This window comes from Sciurus vulgaris (genome assembly GCF_902686455.1).
Source record: "Sciurus vulgaris genome assembly, chromosome: 11".
In the NCBI taxonomy this organism is placed as follows: Eukaryota; Metazoa; Chordata; class Mammalia; order Rodentia; family Sciuridae; genus Sciurus; species Sciurus vulgaris.
In genome coordinates, this window is record NC_136472.1 from 119,217,287 (window position 1) to 119,235,071 (window position 17,785).

The 17,785-nt window shown below is 38.1% G+C and overlaps 1 protein-coding gene across 1 annotated transcript; it reads right to left on the reverse strand.

Annotated features, from left to right (window-relative positions):
* Positions 1-8,504: 8,504 nt before the first annotated feature.
* Positions 8,505-9,440, reverse strand: LOC306640332 (olfactory receptor 8G50-like; the record flags this gene model as incomplete). The annotated part of the gene is made up of 1 exon (XM_079104531.1): positions 8,505-9,440. One exon carries the CDS (start codon positions 9,438-9,440, stop codon positions 8,505-8,507), a length of 936 nt encoding a protein of 311 aa, XP_078960657.1.
* Between the last annotated feature and the right edge of the window lie 8,345 nt (positions 9,441-17,785).

The window sequence follows — 17,785 nt, forward strand, 5'->3', positions numbered from 1 at the left end:
ACCCATTAAGGTGATTGGCTGTTATATCCCATAAAGCTGCGTATTTTGTGCAGCGGCGAGAGCAAGGCAAGGAGGGCAGGCAGCAGCTGCGGGACGAGAGAAGAGGAGAGGCGGCTGTGGCGCAACGAGAGAGAAAGAAGAGAGAAGTGACAGCTGCACGAGAGAAAAGAAGGAGAGAGAAAGCTGCACGACAAGAGAAGAAGGAGAGAGAGAGCTGCGCAACAAGAGAAGAAAAAGAAGACTGCGGCGGTGGAGGAGGAGGAAGAACCAGGCACTCGGCTCAGAAGCTCTCCCATAAAAATAAAGACCTTAAAACTTCATTTGAGAGCCGAGTCTTCATTGTACTCGCTGGACGAGACAAGTGGTGCCGAAACCCGGGGCCCCTCGCACCGCCACAAAAGAGGTAAGTAATCCAGGTAAAACAGCTGTTAAAACTAAACAAGTCAAGTAAAATAAGTTAAGAAAGGTTAAAGCAGTATACAGGAAGCTGGGTCGAAGAGGGCCCAGGTACAGGGAACTGGGTGAAGTAACCCCCAGTGGACTGGCCAGGTATTAAGATTTTGTGTGCTTGTTGTTTGTCAAGAGTTCATGTCTTTGGTTGCATTGTAAAGTTGCAGAGCGCTATTGTTCTTAGTTGTTTTAGTGTGACTTAGCATTGTAGTGTGGGTAGCATTTAAAGCTTTAGAAAATGGGTGGCGAAACATCACGGATCAGAATGGAGGGTCCGCTTAGAGACTTATTAAAAGCAAATGGAACACCTCTAAAAACAAAGACTGCGAGGCTTTTCCTCAGAACAATAGAGGAAGCTGCGCCATGGTTTTCAGATGAGGGACTCTTAAACATACCACGGTGGGATCACTTAGGAGAGGATCTAAGAAAGAGGGAGAAAGTAGAACCATTGCTGGTGGGCACGAGCGCAATTTGGACGTTGAATCGCGGGTGCTTAACTGACCCGAGGCCAACATTTAAAGATACGCTAGAGAAAGGAGAAGACATTTTAGAGGAGAAAAAAGAGGAACAGGAAAAAATTACACAAGGAATGCAAGGGCTAAACTTTGAGAGAGGAGGACCCCCAGGATCATGTTTCCACTGTAAACAACAAGGACACCTTAAAAAACAATGTCCCCAGGTAATACAGCAAGACAGACCCCAGAGAAGGCCTAAACCTGGAGTCTGCCCAAGATGTAGAAAGGGATATCATTGGGCTAGTGAATGTAGATCTATGATAAATGTAGATGGTAACCCTATCCTTCCTCGAGGAAGTTCAAAAAACGAGGGACGGGGCCCACAACCCCAGGGCCCGGCACAAATGTATGGGGTGATTCAAAAAGTGGCCAGGACACATTATCCAGTGACAGACCAAGGAGAGCGACACCAGGAAGTGCAGGACTGGACCTCTGTTCTACCACCAGAGAAATACTAACGCCAGAAATGGGAGTACAAGTCATACCTGTTGACTTTAAGGGTCCCCTACCTGAGAACACCATGGGGCTATTATTAGGCAGAAGCTCCAGTGCACTCAAAGGATTAATGATAGTTCCAGGAGTCGTAGATCAAAATTATACAGGAGAAATTAAAGTGCTTGCTTCATCACCTCAGGGCATTATTTCCATTTCTCCGGGAGACCGAATAACTCAGCTTTGTATACTACGTAGTCTTCATGGCTCATTCCCATCACAACAACGTTTTAGGGGAGATAAGGGTATGGGATCTACAGGTATTGTTTTGGCCTGCCTTACTATGGAACTAAAAAACAGACCTATGTTAGAATTAATTGTAAAAGGAAAAATTATAAATAGATTGTTAGACACAGGAGCAGACACAAGTATTATAGCAGAAAAAGACTGGCCAAAGGATTGGCCCACACAAAAGGCAAATCAAACATTGACAGGATTAGGTATTGCCACAGAACCAAAAAAGAGCTCCATGTGGCTACAATGGAAAAGCCCAGAAGGTCAAGAAGGGCTTTTCCAACCATTTGTCTTAGAACAAATCCCAGTGACATTATGGGATAGAGATATTTTAAATCAAATGGGGATGAAAATAACCACAGAAGGAATATACAGTGAACAAGCACAAAACATAATGAAAAAACAAGAGCACAAGTGGGGAAAGGGCTTAGGAATCAATGAACAAGGCATAACGGAACCAATATCAATTAAACAAAAAGGTGATAGACAGGGATTGAGTTTTTCCTCAGGGCCACTGATGAAATAATTAAAATAAAATGGAATATAGAAAAACCAATCTGGGTCCCTCAGTGGCCCCTAAATACAGAAAAACTTAAAGCGGCCCAGGAATTAGTACAAGAACAATTAGAGGCAGGGCATATAAGGCCCTCCACATCACCTTGGAATACCCCCATATTTGTTATAAAAAAGAAATCAGGTAAATGGAGATTACTACATGACCTAAGAGCCATCAATACCGTAATGCAATCCATGGGGCCAATTCAGTTGGGCCTACCAGTCTTACCAGCATTACCAAAGGACTGGAAATCAATAATATTAGATATAAAGGATTGTTTTTTCTCTATTCCTCTCCACCCTGACGACATAGAAAAGTTTGCTTTTACAGTCCTCTCCATTAATCATGGACAGCCTGATGCCAGATATGAATGGAAAGTCCTACCCCAAGGGATGGCCAATAGTCCAACCATATGTCAAGTTTACGTAAATAGTGCTTTAATACCAATCAGAAATAAGTACCCAGATATAATTATATACCATTATATGGATGATGTATTAATTTGCCACCCAGAACAAACAATACTAGATAAGGTATTTACTGATCTAATTAGTCATTTAAAGACAAGAGGACTTATTATAGCACCTGAAAAGATACAAAGACAACAAGTTCAAGAATTTTTAGGCGCTAAAATACACAGCACAATCATTACACCCCTAAAAACTTCTCTTAGACTCGACCATCTTAATACCTTAAACGATTTTCAAAGGTTATTAGGTGATATTAATTGGATAAGGCCTTACCTTAGATTAACTACTCAAGATTTAGGACCATTATTTAATATTTTAAAGGGAGATGCTCATCCTTCTTCACCCAGAAAACTTACAGAGGAAGCCAGAAAAACCCTGGATGTAGTACAAAAAAGACTAGATGAGGAACAGGTTGATCGTACAGATCTGTCAGCATCTCTATCACTCATAGTACTTCCAAATAATTTAGTCCCTACAGGAGTCCTCTGGCAACAAGGACCTTTAATGTGGATACATTTACCCTACTCTCCAAGAAAAACAATAGTTTCTTATCCTGAAGCAATGGCACAAATAATATTCAAGGCATTAAAATCAGCCATCATAGTATTTGGAAAAACTCCAGACAAGATAATAACCCCATATAATTCAGAACAAATTTCTTACTTAAGCAATAATAACAATGATTGGGCAGTTCTTATGTTCACAACTGCTGCCCAATTTGACAATCATTATCCAAAACATCCATATATACAATTTTATTTAAGAAATCCTGTGATTCAAATAAAAATTACAAAAAGGGAACCTATTAGACAAGCAGTGGTAGTGTTTACTGATGGTTCCAATAATGGTACTGGAGCATATTTTCATAAAGACAAGGTACAAACATTTCTTTTTCCAAAGGCTTCTGCACAGCAAATAGAATTATTAACAATAGAACAAACATTAAAAGATTTTCATAAAATTCCTGTAAATATTCTGTCGGATAGCCATTACGCTGTTAATGCAGTTCAACAACTGGAAGACGCCTGTCTAATCAACAAAAATTCCACCATATCCAACATACTCTTAGCATTACAAAAACTCATTTGGAGTAGAACAGAGACATTCTACATAGGACATTTAAGAGCTCACACAGACTTGCCAGGTCTGTTAACACAGGGCAATAATATAGCTGATCTAGCCACAAGGGATCCTCATGTTTTTTCTATAATAGAAGAAGCACAAAACTTCCATAGTAAATTTCATGTAAATTCTAAAACCTTACAAATAAAATTCAATATAACCAAAGAACAAGCCCGAACCATTGTGAAAAACTAATAATTGTGTAACATACATAAATTCACCTAATAATAGCATTAATCCAAAAGGCCTATTGCCCAACCATCTATGGCAGATGGATGTAACACATATTCCACAGTTTGGAAATCTCAAATTTGTTCATGTAACTATTGATACCTACTCAGGGGTTATATTTGCTTCATTACATAGTGGAGAAAAAATAAAAGACGTAATATCACATTGCTTACAGGCCTTTGCGACTTGGGGAAAGCCTAAACAATATAAGACAGACAATGGGCCTGCATATATTTCCGCATCATTTAAAAATTTCTTAAGTACCTTTGATATTTCCCATTCCACTGGAATTCCATACAATCCTATGGGACAAGGAATCATTGAAAGAGCCAATCAAACACTAAAGGTTGTTTTAAATAAACAAAAAGGGGGAATAGGAGACACATACAGGTCTCCTAAAGATAAACTAAACATAGCATTATTTACTTTAAATTTTCTAAATTTGGACAAAGATGGAAAAACAGCCGCAGATAGACACGAAAATCCTACAGCAGCCCCAAAGGTGCTTGTACAATGGAAGGATGTACTCAATGGACAATGGAGAGGCCCAGATCCAGTGTTATTCTGGAGTCGAGGCTCCATATGTGTTTTCCCACAGGGTGAAAAAACACCAGTCTGGATCCCAGAGAGATTAACAAGACCCGCATCTAAGATGTCATCATCCTTTACCATTAACTAATACATCTTTTTCTTTACCAGGATGATGTTCAGTTAGGAATGAAACGTGTCAATCTTTATGATAACTGGCTTCTGCTTTCTAACACAAAAGGATATACTAATATACAGTTATTTTTCAGCCTTCTTGGTGTGGAACATAAATTGTGCCAGTGGAACTCCTCTAATTGGGACAATTCTTTTTTCCTATCTGCTACTCAGTCTTTTACCTGTAATGGAAGCATAACCTTTCCTCCCATTCCAGTTTGTGTGTCACCCCCTTTCATGTTTCTATTAACTAATCATAGTACTACCGTCCTAAATTGTTCTGATGCTAACGTAACTTGTTTCCTTTCACATTGTTGGAATGCCTCCCAGTTTTCCGTTGCAGTAACCAGTCTCCATAACTGATGAAGAGCTGCCTATGATTTTGTCTAGAAACAAAAGGGACTTCGGCATTACAGCAGCAGTGGTTACAGCGGTGGCTGTGTCTGCTGCTGCAGCTGAGGTAGCAGCGACAGCATTAGCTACTACAATACCAATAGCACAAGCTGTCAATAATATAGCTGAAAGAGTCAACTCAGCTTTACAAACACAAAAGGTTATCGATGCCCACTTAAAGGCTGGCATAACTGATCTTATACTCCTGATAACCTTACCACTCAATTATGATTAGAGACTGAAACATGGGCAGACATCATGGCTCTTGAAATACTTATGGTACTGGGTTTGGACTAATGATCTGATGCCTTATGCAGGTAAGATGCCAACAACAGGGAGAACGTCAGACCATCAAAATGGCACTTATGGCGCTTAAAACTGGCACATCTCCCCAGGTGTGGCTAAATATGCTGGGTCGGTAGCCAATGACGGGTAAGCAAACAGAGACATATCAACCTAAGACAGGTCCTCATCCCAAGTTGGGTGAGATACCAACAACGGGTAAGAATATGTTCTGCTGTTATGCAACCCAAGACAGGCACGATCCTGGGGATCCAGAGTCACAGATAGGTTCATGGGGGCCCATACCAACCTAAGACAGGGTTCTGACGCCTGGAGGTCAGAATTCCGATGACGGGTAAGGATGGTGCTCGCCACATGAGCTATCATGATGACCTGATCCTAAGCCATTAATAAAACAGAAAGGGGAAAATGTTGGAGGCCGCTGCCCTGTAGGGCCCGCAGTGGTGGCTGGCCTCGCCCTAAGATGGCACCGAGAAGCCCAGCTGCAAGTGCTTTCTATTGGCTGACTGATCTCCTCCACGTCCGTGCTTAGCTCGTGATCAGTACATGTCCTCATTACCCACCATTAAGTCTCCATGAGCCAAACGCCTGACCCATTAAGGTGATTGGCTGTTATATCCCATAAAGCTGCGTATTTTGCGCGGCGGCGAGAGCAAGCAAGGCAGGGAAGGCAGGTAGCAGCTGCAGAACAAGAGAAGAGGAGAGGCGGCTGCAGCGCGACGAGAGAGGAAGAAGAGAGAAGTGGCAGCTGCACGAGAGAAAAGAAGGAGAGAGAAAGCTGCACGACAAGAGAAGAAGGAGAGAGAGAGCTGCGCAACAAGAGAAGAAAAAGAAGACGGTGGCGGTGGAGGAGGAGGAAGAACCAGGCACTCGGCTCAGAAGCTCTCCCATAAAAATGAAGACCTTAAAACTTCATTTGAGAGCCGAGTCTTCATTGTACTCGCTGGACAAGACACATCCTGAATATTTTTTGACACACAGCATCTACATATTCATGACATTTCTCAATTCATTTTGTCACTATATTTGTGTGAGTTAGACCTTATCTGAGAGATACAGATTGAGGTGAGATTTATTACTGTCAGACAATGATGTATAGATCAGAAGACATTCACTTCTCTGTTCATATATTTCTGTCTTATGGTTATTTGGTGGAGATGAAGGATAGATCTAGAGACATTGAGAAAAGAGGTGGAAATTATAAGACATGAAATAGAGCAATAATTTAAAATAAGCTTACATGTATGATGAGCCATGGAACTAACCCTGAAACATTTACTGGCTAAAGGCAACTGTGTGTGTGTGTGTGTGTGTGTGTGTGTGTGTGTGCGCGCACACGTTTTTGTGATGCATTCCAAATCTATACAGAACTAATACAGAAGGTAAAGTATGATTTTACCTAAGATTTGTTCCTGTGACACCCCAAATAACTCTGAAACAGCTAATTATAGCAGGCAATCTTTTGTTTTGGAAATAATGCATGTTCGTATCAGAGCAATGAAAGACAAATTATGTAAGAGAACATTATCCAAATGTACCACAATTTTTAGTAAAAGAACACTCTATTATGCTCTTTCCAATGATTAAAACTTGATTTTGTGTATTCTATTGTCATTGTGTTTAATAAGTCTTATTAGTCTGTTTTTCCCTTTTGTAATAACTGTCCTTCTTCATGCTCCCTGTATAACTCTTTTGTGTGTGTATGTGTGTGTAATACTTCCATGAAATCTATCAGATAGTTAATATTTTAAAAGCATGATATTTGGTAAATTGTTATAATCATTTCAGATGCTTTTATTCTTTTAAACATGTTTAACAGTACAAATGTGTACATAAATACTGAGAAAGGTAAAAATTTAATGAAGTGACTTTTGTAGGTTACTCAACAACATGAAAAAACACTACTTATTGCTTGTTTAAAATCTAGAGTAGTAGTAGCAAAACTGCATGCACAAAAACCTTATAGAACATGTCCAAGTAAGACAAGTGAATACACACATATATACATGGTACAAAATAGTGAATAAACACACAAACCCACGTATCAATAGATGCATACACATGAGAATATTTTAGTAGGAAAATAAATGGAGTATGAAGAAAATAACTGATTAATACATGGAAAACGAAATGAAGGATTTTCTCTTAGTTTTCAATGAGCTTCATAAGTTCCTCTCTCTGCACTTTTTGAATTTATAGGGTGACATAAAAGTGACATTGCATTGAGGTGCTCAAGTCACATTTTTAAGGCAAAGTAAGCAAAGTTTTTTTGAAGTTAGATGAGGGAGTTAATCAGAAATTCTATAATATGAGTAGGGAAATGTTTTTTGAGTATTAGGAAAAATAAGTATGGAATTGTCAGGAAATAGAGGTGGTAGCACAGTCCTGAATTTGTGTGGTAAAGAAAGCGGCATAGATAAATGTCAAAATAGGCCTGGCATTTCTAATCTTGTCTATTATTGGCAATATCTTTTCCTGTGTTATCTTGTTTAGGGTAGGAACTATCTTATTACCGATTATATGTCACCATATTTCTTAATGTAGTTGTATGATCTTAATAAGCATTAGGGATTATATTTTTATAATCTAAATAGTTAAAACTATTTAATTCAAAGATCACATTTTCAAAAATATTTACTAATACACATAGTTAAAAAGGCCAGGTACACAAAGCAGTGGGAATACCAAAGGATAATGATAAAATGTATTTATTCTCTGACTTAGGGCAAGTGAATGTTGCCCATAAAGACTCATCTTCCAAACATATAAAAGATGATCAACCACCTGGAGGATGTTGAAGAACTTAAAAAATATTTAGATATGATGCAGGACATGCTAGGTAGATAGAGTCTGGGCATCCCAGAAAAATGCTGCCCTTCATGTTCTAATCTTGTGAATATAATCTTCCCATAGGCACCTTTCATATAACTACTCAGCTACTAGAAGCAATCTGATGATTTGTGGGCTTTTATTGTTCTCAATGGACTATTTCCTTACCAATATTCTATAATTTCCTTCCTAAGTAAACTACTGTTTCTATGGGAAATTTCTTTTTCCAAGAAGCTTATTTAGGGCATCTTTGACATCCTTATTCCTCAAGCTATAGATTACAGGGTTCAACATGGGCACAATAATAGTGTAAAACACAGAGGACACTTTCCCTTGGTCCATGGAGCTGACTGATGTTGGCTGCAGGTACATAAATGCTAGAGAACCAAAGAAGAGAGCAACCGCTGAGATGTGGGAGCTGCAGGTGCTGAAGGCTTTGGCTCTGCCCTCGGTGGAGCGAATGCGCAGGATGCTGGCAATGATGAAGATGTAGGAGCTAAGGATGGTCAGAGTTGGGACAAAGATATTAAATGCACTTAAGCACAGACCTACTACCTCATTTATAAATGTACTGGAGCAGGAGAGCTCTAGTAATGGAAAAAGATCACAGAAGTAATGATTTATTATATTGTCCTTACAGAAAAGCACCCTTAACATACAAACAGTGTGAGCTGTGGCACCAGTCAAGCCCATGCTATACACCCCAGCTACCATCCAGGAACAGACTTGATTAGACATGTTCACATTATAAAGCAAGGGGTTACAGATGGCAACATAGCGGTCATATGCCATTGCAGCCAACATGTGACACTCTGAAATTGCAAAAGTAGTGAAGAAGTAGAGTTGAGTCATGCATTCAGGGTAGGAGATAGTGTTTTTCTCTATCATGAAGTTCACCAGCATTTTGGGGGTAATGACAGTGGACTGGCAGAGATCAATGAAGGAGAGACTGCTGAGCAGGTAGTACATGGGGGTGTGCAGGTGAGAGCTGAGCCCAATCAGTGTGGTCATGCCCAGGTTCCCCACCACTGTGAGCACATAGATTCCTAGGAAGAGGACGAAGAGGGGTAGCTGGAGCTCTAGTTTGTCTGTTAATCCTGCCAGGATGAACTCAGTCACTGCTGAATGATTTCCTTCTGCCATTATCTTCTGAGAATTCTAAGTAGGAAAAGAAGAAAATTTTTGAAATAGGTTATACTGTCTAATCACTGTTGTGTGAAACAAAGTTCAAATCTTTTCAGACAGTTATATCCATTTCTTTCCTGCTCCTGCAGTGTGTTAGCAGTCAAGGACATTAGGATCATAGGAATATATGACATGTAAATTAATAACACAACTATCCTTATCTGTGTGCTTTGCTTTGAAATTTGATATTAGTATTACCCAGTCCCTGAACTCCAGCAAAACTACTCTGATAACTAATAAAATAGTAATATAGCAAAAGCATTCATAAGAAACCCATAGTTAATTCAGTGGTATAGGACCAAAAGACTTTGCCCCTAAAATAATGAATAAGGCAAGATGTCCACTCCCTGCACTGTTAATCACTATCATGCTAGAATTTCTTACAAGGCCAATTAGGGCAGAAAATAAAATTAAAAGACATTCAGATTGTAAAGCAAGAAGTATTAATCTCTCCATTTGTACATTTATTTGTAAGTGGCATAATATTCACTGTGAAAAATTGTATAGAATCTGTATAAAGAACCTATAAAAATAATTAAAAATCTAGCATGGTGGTAGCATATAAGACTAACATAAAAACTCGATTGTATTTCTATAAGTTTTCATTGAATGATGAAATATGTATTGGTAATAGCATAAAAAATAAGAAAATATTTTATGGAAGACATTGCACATAAAATCATGTAGTGTTAAATGGAATTGAAGCCATTTATAAAAGGAAAATCATTCCATGTTCATGAATAAAAAGACCAAACCTAGCTAGGTATGGTGGGACATGCCTAAAATCCCCGTGACTGGTGAGGCTGAGTCAGGAGGAATAAAAATTCAAAGCTATCCTCGGCAAATTTGTGAGTCCCTAACCAACTTAGTGAGACCCTTGTAAAGATGGCAGGGGATGTAGTTCAGTGGTTAAGAACTCTTGGGTTCAATCCCACAGTAAAATAAAATAAAATAAAATAATAAAATAATAAAATAAAATAAAAGCAAACAAAAAAACCCATAGTATTCCCAAATTATCTAATTCCCACACTGTTTTTCGCAGATCTAGACAGGTTGATCAAAAAATCTATATGTAAATGCAACCAACGATATAATCAAAGCAAAAATAATATAGAAGAATTAATTTGGGAGTCCTCCATTTTCTCATTAGAAAAGTCACTACCAAGTTACAATAATCAAGGCAGTGTTTTGTTATCATAAATATATGTATGCACACAAATATAGAGATATACAGATCAATGCAACATAGAATGGACAATTCAGAAACAAATTCACATGTTTGATGAATGAATTGTTCTATGGAATACAGTATGTGAAGAACGATTTTATCAATAAATGTTGCTAGCAAAATTTGGTGGATATACATGTAAAAGAATCAGTTTGAACCTCCTTCTTGTACTATACACAAAAGTAAACTCAAATAAGCCACAGAACAAAATGTAAGAAAACTAATACTCAAATAAGACACAGACTAAATCTTTGTGTACTTGGATTTGATGATTGCTTCTTTGATAAGATATCAAAATCAAAGGCTAAGCCTAGGGAAAAAAGAGTAAAAACAAAAATGAATTTTTTTTTTCCTTAAAGGATGGCACTCAGAAAGTAAAAAGAGCACACAGTATTGAAACAAAATTCAAATAACATAACTAAGGTATCAATTGTACTCAGGTTAGATAAAGAAATCTTACAATTAAACAATTAAAAGGACCAATAGTCCAACTGAAAATAGGTCAGAGAATCTGAATAAACACTCTTTTAAATGAGATACACAAATGACCAACAATCACCTGAACATTTGTTCAGCATCATTTATTATTCAGGGAATTTAAGTCAAAACCCCAGGGAGATTGCCCATCATCATGACAGTTTGACAAGAACAGGGTAAAAATGTGGCCCCTCATCCATTGTTGGTGGGTCTGCACAATGGCACACACGGTCAGGAAGAGTTTAGGTGCTTTACAAATTATGAAACAGAGTTACCTTTTGGCCTGGTAATGTCACTGTTGAGCACATGCTTACAGATTGTAGACACACATCCACAAAAAAAAAGCCTGTATATCCATATTCAGATAAGAGAAGAGCAGCCACCCAGATGCCCATCCACTGATGGATGAACAAGCAAAATGTAGAATAGCCATACAAAGGAGCATTATTCTGCAATGGAAGAAATAAGTGCTGAGAAGTGCCATGTCATGAGTTGACCTGAAACAGGTTAAGTGAAAGAAACCAGGCACAAAAGGCCATAGGTGGTGTGATTCCACTTAACCAGTGTCCAGAACAGGCCAAGTTATAGAGACACAGTGTAGCTTAGGGTCTGCCAGAGACTGTGGAGGGGAGTTGCTGGGATGAGAATACTAATGGGTACTGGAGTTTAATTGGGGTTTATTTGGGTATTCTGGGGTATTATTTGGAACATGGTGGTGGTTGTTTAACTATGTGGACATAATAAAAATTACTGAAATATACAGTTGAACTTTTATAATATGCCAGTGACATTTTAATGAATGTGTTATAATAATTACAGGCACAAAAAAAAAATAGCAACACCATGCTGAGCACAAAAATCATCTCATCACCACCTACTACTCATCACCGTCCTGTTAGCTCTCCCCATCTAAGAATATGTCCGGTGTATGCCTCTGGATTTACACCAAATATGCCCATTATAGGGCATATTTTCTACCAAGCACTTCTTTCTACCCGCCACAAACAAATGTAAGTATACTATATTGGCTAAGAAATGATATCTTTCCCTAACATAGGCTGTTTCTCTCTCTAATACATAGACAAGAAAAGTCTTGTACTTCTATTTACTCACCGTTAAGTTGTAGACACAAAGCAGACACATAGTCAATTTAACATGTTCCTCCTGTGTCATTTATCAAGAAAAAAGAATTAAGTACAAAATAATTAAGTACAAAATATTAAGAACAAATATGATAGAAGAAAACAAACTCACAGTATAATTGAGGAAATTGGAATACCCAGCAGATTTAAGTGAGGTACTAGGAATTTACTTCCAATGTGTCCTCTCTCTGACTCATCAGAGGGCCACCGGCTGCAGAAGAGAGTGATCCCCAATTCTGGACACATTCTGTACTAGAAAAGCTGAAGAACGTCTTGACTCGGAAATTGTAAATTCGTGATTGAGCCAAACTGTTGCTGACTTTGTAAACTTAGAAGGGACTGTTTGCTACTTATGTTTTATAAAACCTCACTTATTTAATTTAATGTATACCCTAATTTTACCTCTATTTATAAACTGGTATTTTGAGAGTAGGTTAGTTATCACAGTTGTGAGTACCCGTATTCAGCCTCTTCCCTCTCTCTCTTGTGTGCTCTTCTGTTTTTGAACATTCCACCATGGGATAATGCAGCCCTTTATCAAAGGTACCCCTCACTCTTGAACTTCCCAGACCTTGAGCTAAATAAATTTTGGTCACTATCCATTACTCAGTCTGTGGTATTCTGCTACAGCAGCATGAAATGGACTAACACATATCCTCCCATAATTCCAACTCTTCACACTTTCCAGCTGACTGCTTCTTTGTGCTCCTGGCTTCTCACAAGGCCTTCCCACTGAATTCTAACCCCCATTACAGCAGGTCCCTTACCTGCTCCCCAGTCATTGTAAATTTGCCTGCAGGGTGGGTCTCTGAGTGATCCCAAGGCAACAGCTCCCCCTGATGTCTGACTCTGACACATGCTCTTCACTCCTATTGCTTCCTGTCCTGCTCTGCTAATATCCTAGGTGTTTGAAAGACTTGGAGCTTTGTGGGGAATTCCCAAATAAACTGCCTTGCATAAGTAGTCTTGGCCTCCATTTGTCTGATTTTCTCAGAAATGAATGAACCAAAAGTAAAATACCAAAACAGCTTAAGGGAGAAAAGGTTTCTCTGTTTCTTAACAGCTAATTGAGGTGGAATTGATATGAAAATGACTGTATATATTTAATATATGTAATTTGATCCGTTTGGACATAACCATGTACACCACCACTATAATTATCTTAATTAACATATCTATCACCTCCCAAAATATCCTGTGTCCCTTTGTATTTTTTTGTCAGTTTTTTTTTATTGTTGCTGTTGTCGTTTTCAGTTAAAATACTTATGAGGTTTACCATCTTTGATTTAGAAAAGGAAAGTACCATAGTTTTAGCCATAGATATCATATTCTAGTGAGCATCTTTAAGAATTTCTCATCTAACGTAACTGATCCTGTAGATCCTGTTCCATCCACCTCTGAGTCCCTGGTTACCATTATTGTATCTCTGCTTTTTTGAGTTTCACTGTTATGAATATCTGATATAAGTGAAATCATTCAATATTTTTTTCTTTTGTAACTGACTTATTTCACTTAGCATGGCATCCATCATGTTCATGCAAGGTTGTATGAAATGACAAGAATTCTTTGGGGAAGAAAATTGATTTAATTCTAATAAAAGAAAAGAGTGATGATTCAGAACCATCAAAAAACTGCTCAAGTATACCCCAAATTTTTGATTCATTAGGTTTTTACTGAATTGATAGAGTAAAATAATGACAGTCCTGGTTCTTTTAAACTGAAATATCAATCATAGTCATTTTAAGACATGACATAATAATGTAGGTGAAAATAGAGACCAATGTATCATACTTAGGTGAACTCAGAGAACATATGAAGACTAATCTTAAAGTGAGAAACGTTTAGTTACTATTCCATAGGACTTTTATCATCTTTAGAAAAGCACTTTATCAATAACTTGCATAGCATCACACAAAATCATTGTGAAACTTATTGCTAAATAGTAATCTATATTTATATGGTATTCATGATTTCAGAAGATACTGTTGGGATTTTTAGTGTTAGTAAAACACATTTAGCGGTGAAAAGCGAAAGATTTTTTTGTGAGCATCCGGGATGAAATGCTGAGTGATGTACAAGGACTGTCCTTCAGAATGTTGCATTCAAAACCGGGGAGGGGGCAGACTAGACACTGAGGACTATGAGGATGGGGCATGTCCCATAGGAACACAACTATTGCAGTGCTAGCCCAGAATGGCATCAAGGAAGGATTTTTAAACATAACCTGAATGTAGAAATGTATTATGAATTTGCACAATAGTTAAAGTTGAGAAGCCTAGCCAATTCCACTAATTCAAAAGCGGTAATTAAAAGTAACAGTACCAAAAACAATAGAAGTGATAGACACAAGATAATTGCATCTAGTGAACTGTGCTTGATTTGGGGTATTCTACTCTATGATGGTGTTTAATAAATTATGATTATCCAGAAGTATTCAGAATTGAGTTCAAGATAGTTACACCTAGCGTCCAAATGATTAGTAACAAAATTAGGATCAGACTACAGTTAATGAGAGGGCAGAGCTACAACCAATGAGATACACTTCATCTTCACATCCAAATCCCTCCAACCTCTGAACACATCTGGAAGCAGTATGGGTTGGATTATGTAAAAGAAAATTTTCTTTCTTCCTATATGATACAGAAGAGATGCACAATCTGTCAGAAATCAAACATAATATTGTGGGGAGACTCAACTTCCTGAAGGTCTTTCAACCTGAGATGGAAATCTTCTAGGACAATTAGAATTCAGGTACTCACTCTTTCTCTCCTCAGAAATGTGGGTCTAGGTCACACGTTGGCTTATGCCTCTGAGGGAAATAGCTCTTGAAGATGTTGACGGAGGCAGTTTAAAACTGACTCCTGGGTGCTCATTTACTTAGAGGATCACAATGCAGATCTGTTTCTGAGTAGTTTGTTACATATTATAAATCAAATGCTGTGGCATTCACTCTTGGAGTTTCCTCATAATGCTACCTAAGGCATTCACCAAAATAATGTCATTTTTATCTAGAGATTTGAGACCGAAGAGGTGTCATAAAAATATGTAGGTGGAAGATCCCCTAGGATTTACTTTCACTAGGGATGAGCTGTTGAGATGTAAGAGCAATTACAATTTCCTTTTTTGATCATTTGTATGAAACTCTCATTAGCTCTCTTGTGTATAATAGTCACTCTGGGTTGAAAAAGTAACAATTATTAGGTTAAGGTCTAGAAATTAGAGCCTCAGAGGTAAGGGTCTAGGCAGTCTTGACTACAACTTCCTATCTGAACACACTTTCTGAAATACTTATTAAACCATGATTTCAATATTTTTCTACTGCTTACTCCAGGCTTGGATAAATAGTTAATTAGTTGTAATTATAAGTAAAAGTTGCTCTTTAGAAGTCTGTATCATTTTAAAGGCACTTTATGTAATACCTCAGTGAAGGGATTAAGAATGAAAGGTGTTGATCTAAGCAATTTAGGAAATGAGTAGAAATAACAAGATTAGAGAAAAAATGAATTTTGTAATTGCTTAACTCTAGTTGATAAAGTTGTCAATAAAGATTGTTATGGTTTGGATATGAGATTTCCCCCAAAAGTTCATGGGTGAGATAGTGCAGGAATGTTCAGAGGTGGAATGATTAGATTATGAGAGCAGTAGCCAACTGCATGGATGAGTCTATTTGATGGATTAATATTTTGAAAAGACTACTGTACCAGAGTAGTGATTATAGGCAGGTAGGGTGTGGTTGGAGGAAGTATGTTACTGGACACACGACTGTTCCTGGCTGCTGGCTGCCATTTTCTTGTTAGTTGGGAGTTCAGGGACACCATGATGAGATGCCCAGAGGCAGGGTACAAGAAAAATGCCAGCTTGCCGGCAAGTCAGAGTGATAAGTCATCACATCCCTGTTTACAGTAAGTCCCACTAACATGACATCTCCCAACACTGAGGGCTTATTGCCCATGGCAACTCGTGCCATAAGTTCAGTATTCTAATGTAAGCAAGGGGGGTAGAGGGAGCAGTATTCTAGTCAGGTATCATAAGGTAACCAAGGGGAGCAAATGGGACAAGGTCTTCAATCAGGTCCAACAGGGAGGAGACCACCACACAGCAAAGGATATAAGACAAGAAATCCCAGATGTCAGGGCCAGGAGAACCTCTTTCTCTTGCTCTGCTCACTCTGCTCTACCTTACCAAGGGCTATTTTCACCTTCATCTTCAATAAATTTGTGTTTTGCCTGTTAGGTTTGCATGTCTCTCTCAATTCTTTGTTCAGGATACCAAGAACGTGGACCCCAAGTGAACACTGCTCCGGTAACAAACTTAACAGCTCTCCTCCTCCACATCCTCATGCTGTGATGTTCTGCCTCACCTTGGGTTCAGACCTATGGAGTCTGATGATGAAAGGATGAAATTCTAAAACCTTTTCTCCTCCACTAAGTTGTTTTCTCTGGGTATTTTGACTTTGGTTACAGTGACACACAGCTGACTAATGCAAAGGTATTTCCCATAGGGAACTGTTTGACAAATCTGAAGAAGTATAAGTGTATACCAAGAAAGAAGAAAGAAATAATTGTACAGGGGATAATGGTAAGTAAGTGTCATGAAAAGGAAGTTTACAGTTGGGCAATGGAGATTTCTGTGAATACGTTTTCCTCCAGTATAAAATGTAAGTTATTCTTTCATTCTATTTTATTTTATACTTCTCCACTTACAGTAATCATGTAATCACTCTGTAAAATACTTTCCAATATACATCTAAAATGAGACTTGGGTTGAAGTGATATGGAACATTGTATGTCATGCCTTTATGAAGGTCAGAGAGACCACAGAAAAGCATCTCGGAAAAGAGTGAATGATGCAAGACAGTGAGCAAATGAGTCAACATGTGAATGATAGTCCATGTGAGCATTTGTTAGGTACCTTAGACATCAGATAAGGTAATGAGGAAGAGACTGATATCAACTACAAATAGAAATGGAACTTCTGCTTCAGTGGAGTACAAGAACTGAGTGGGACATATAAAGGAGTGGTGAGTACAGTTGGAATCATGAAGTAATTCTAAAGAAAATGAAGCATTTCCCTTGAGTAAGGATGATGTTAGGTGGTAGAGCTTTGATGTGGATGAAATGATATCACTCCTTAAAATTCATTTGGTTTGATTTAGACATGTAATACATTGTCTTCTTTTCACCTTTATGGAGTGTAATTGATATACAAAATAAAAATTTAATAAAACCCCAAATATTTGATATGTATATAGAAATTTATAAGTTTGGATATATTCACACAGAGATGATTCCATCACAACTCTTGAGGTAATAAACATATCCATCTCTTCCAAAAGAGTCCTTGTATCCCTTTACTTGTTTTGGTGCACGTATATGTGCTCGCACGTGTTCATGTGGTATGTGGTAAGATCACTTAACCTGAGGTCTACCCTCTTACATTTTCAAGGGCTCCATGCT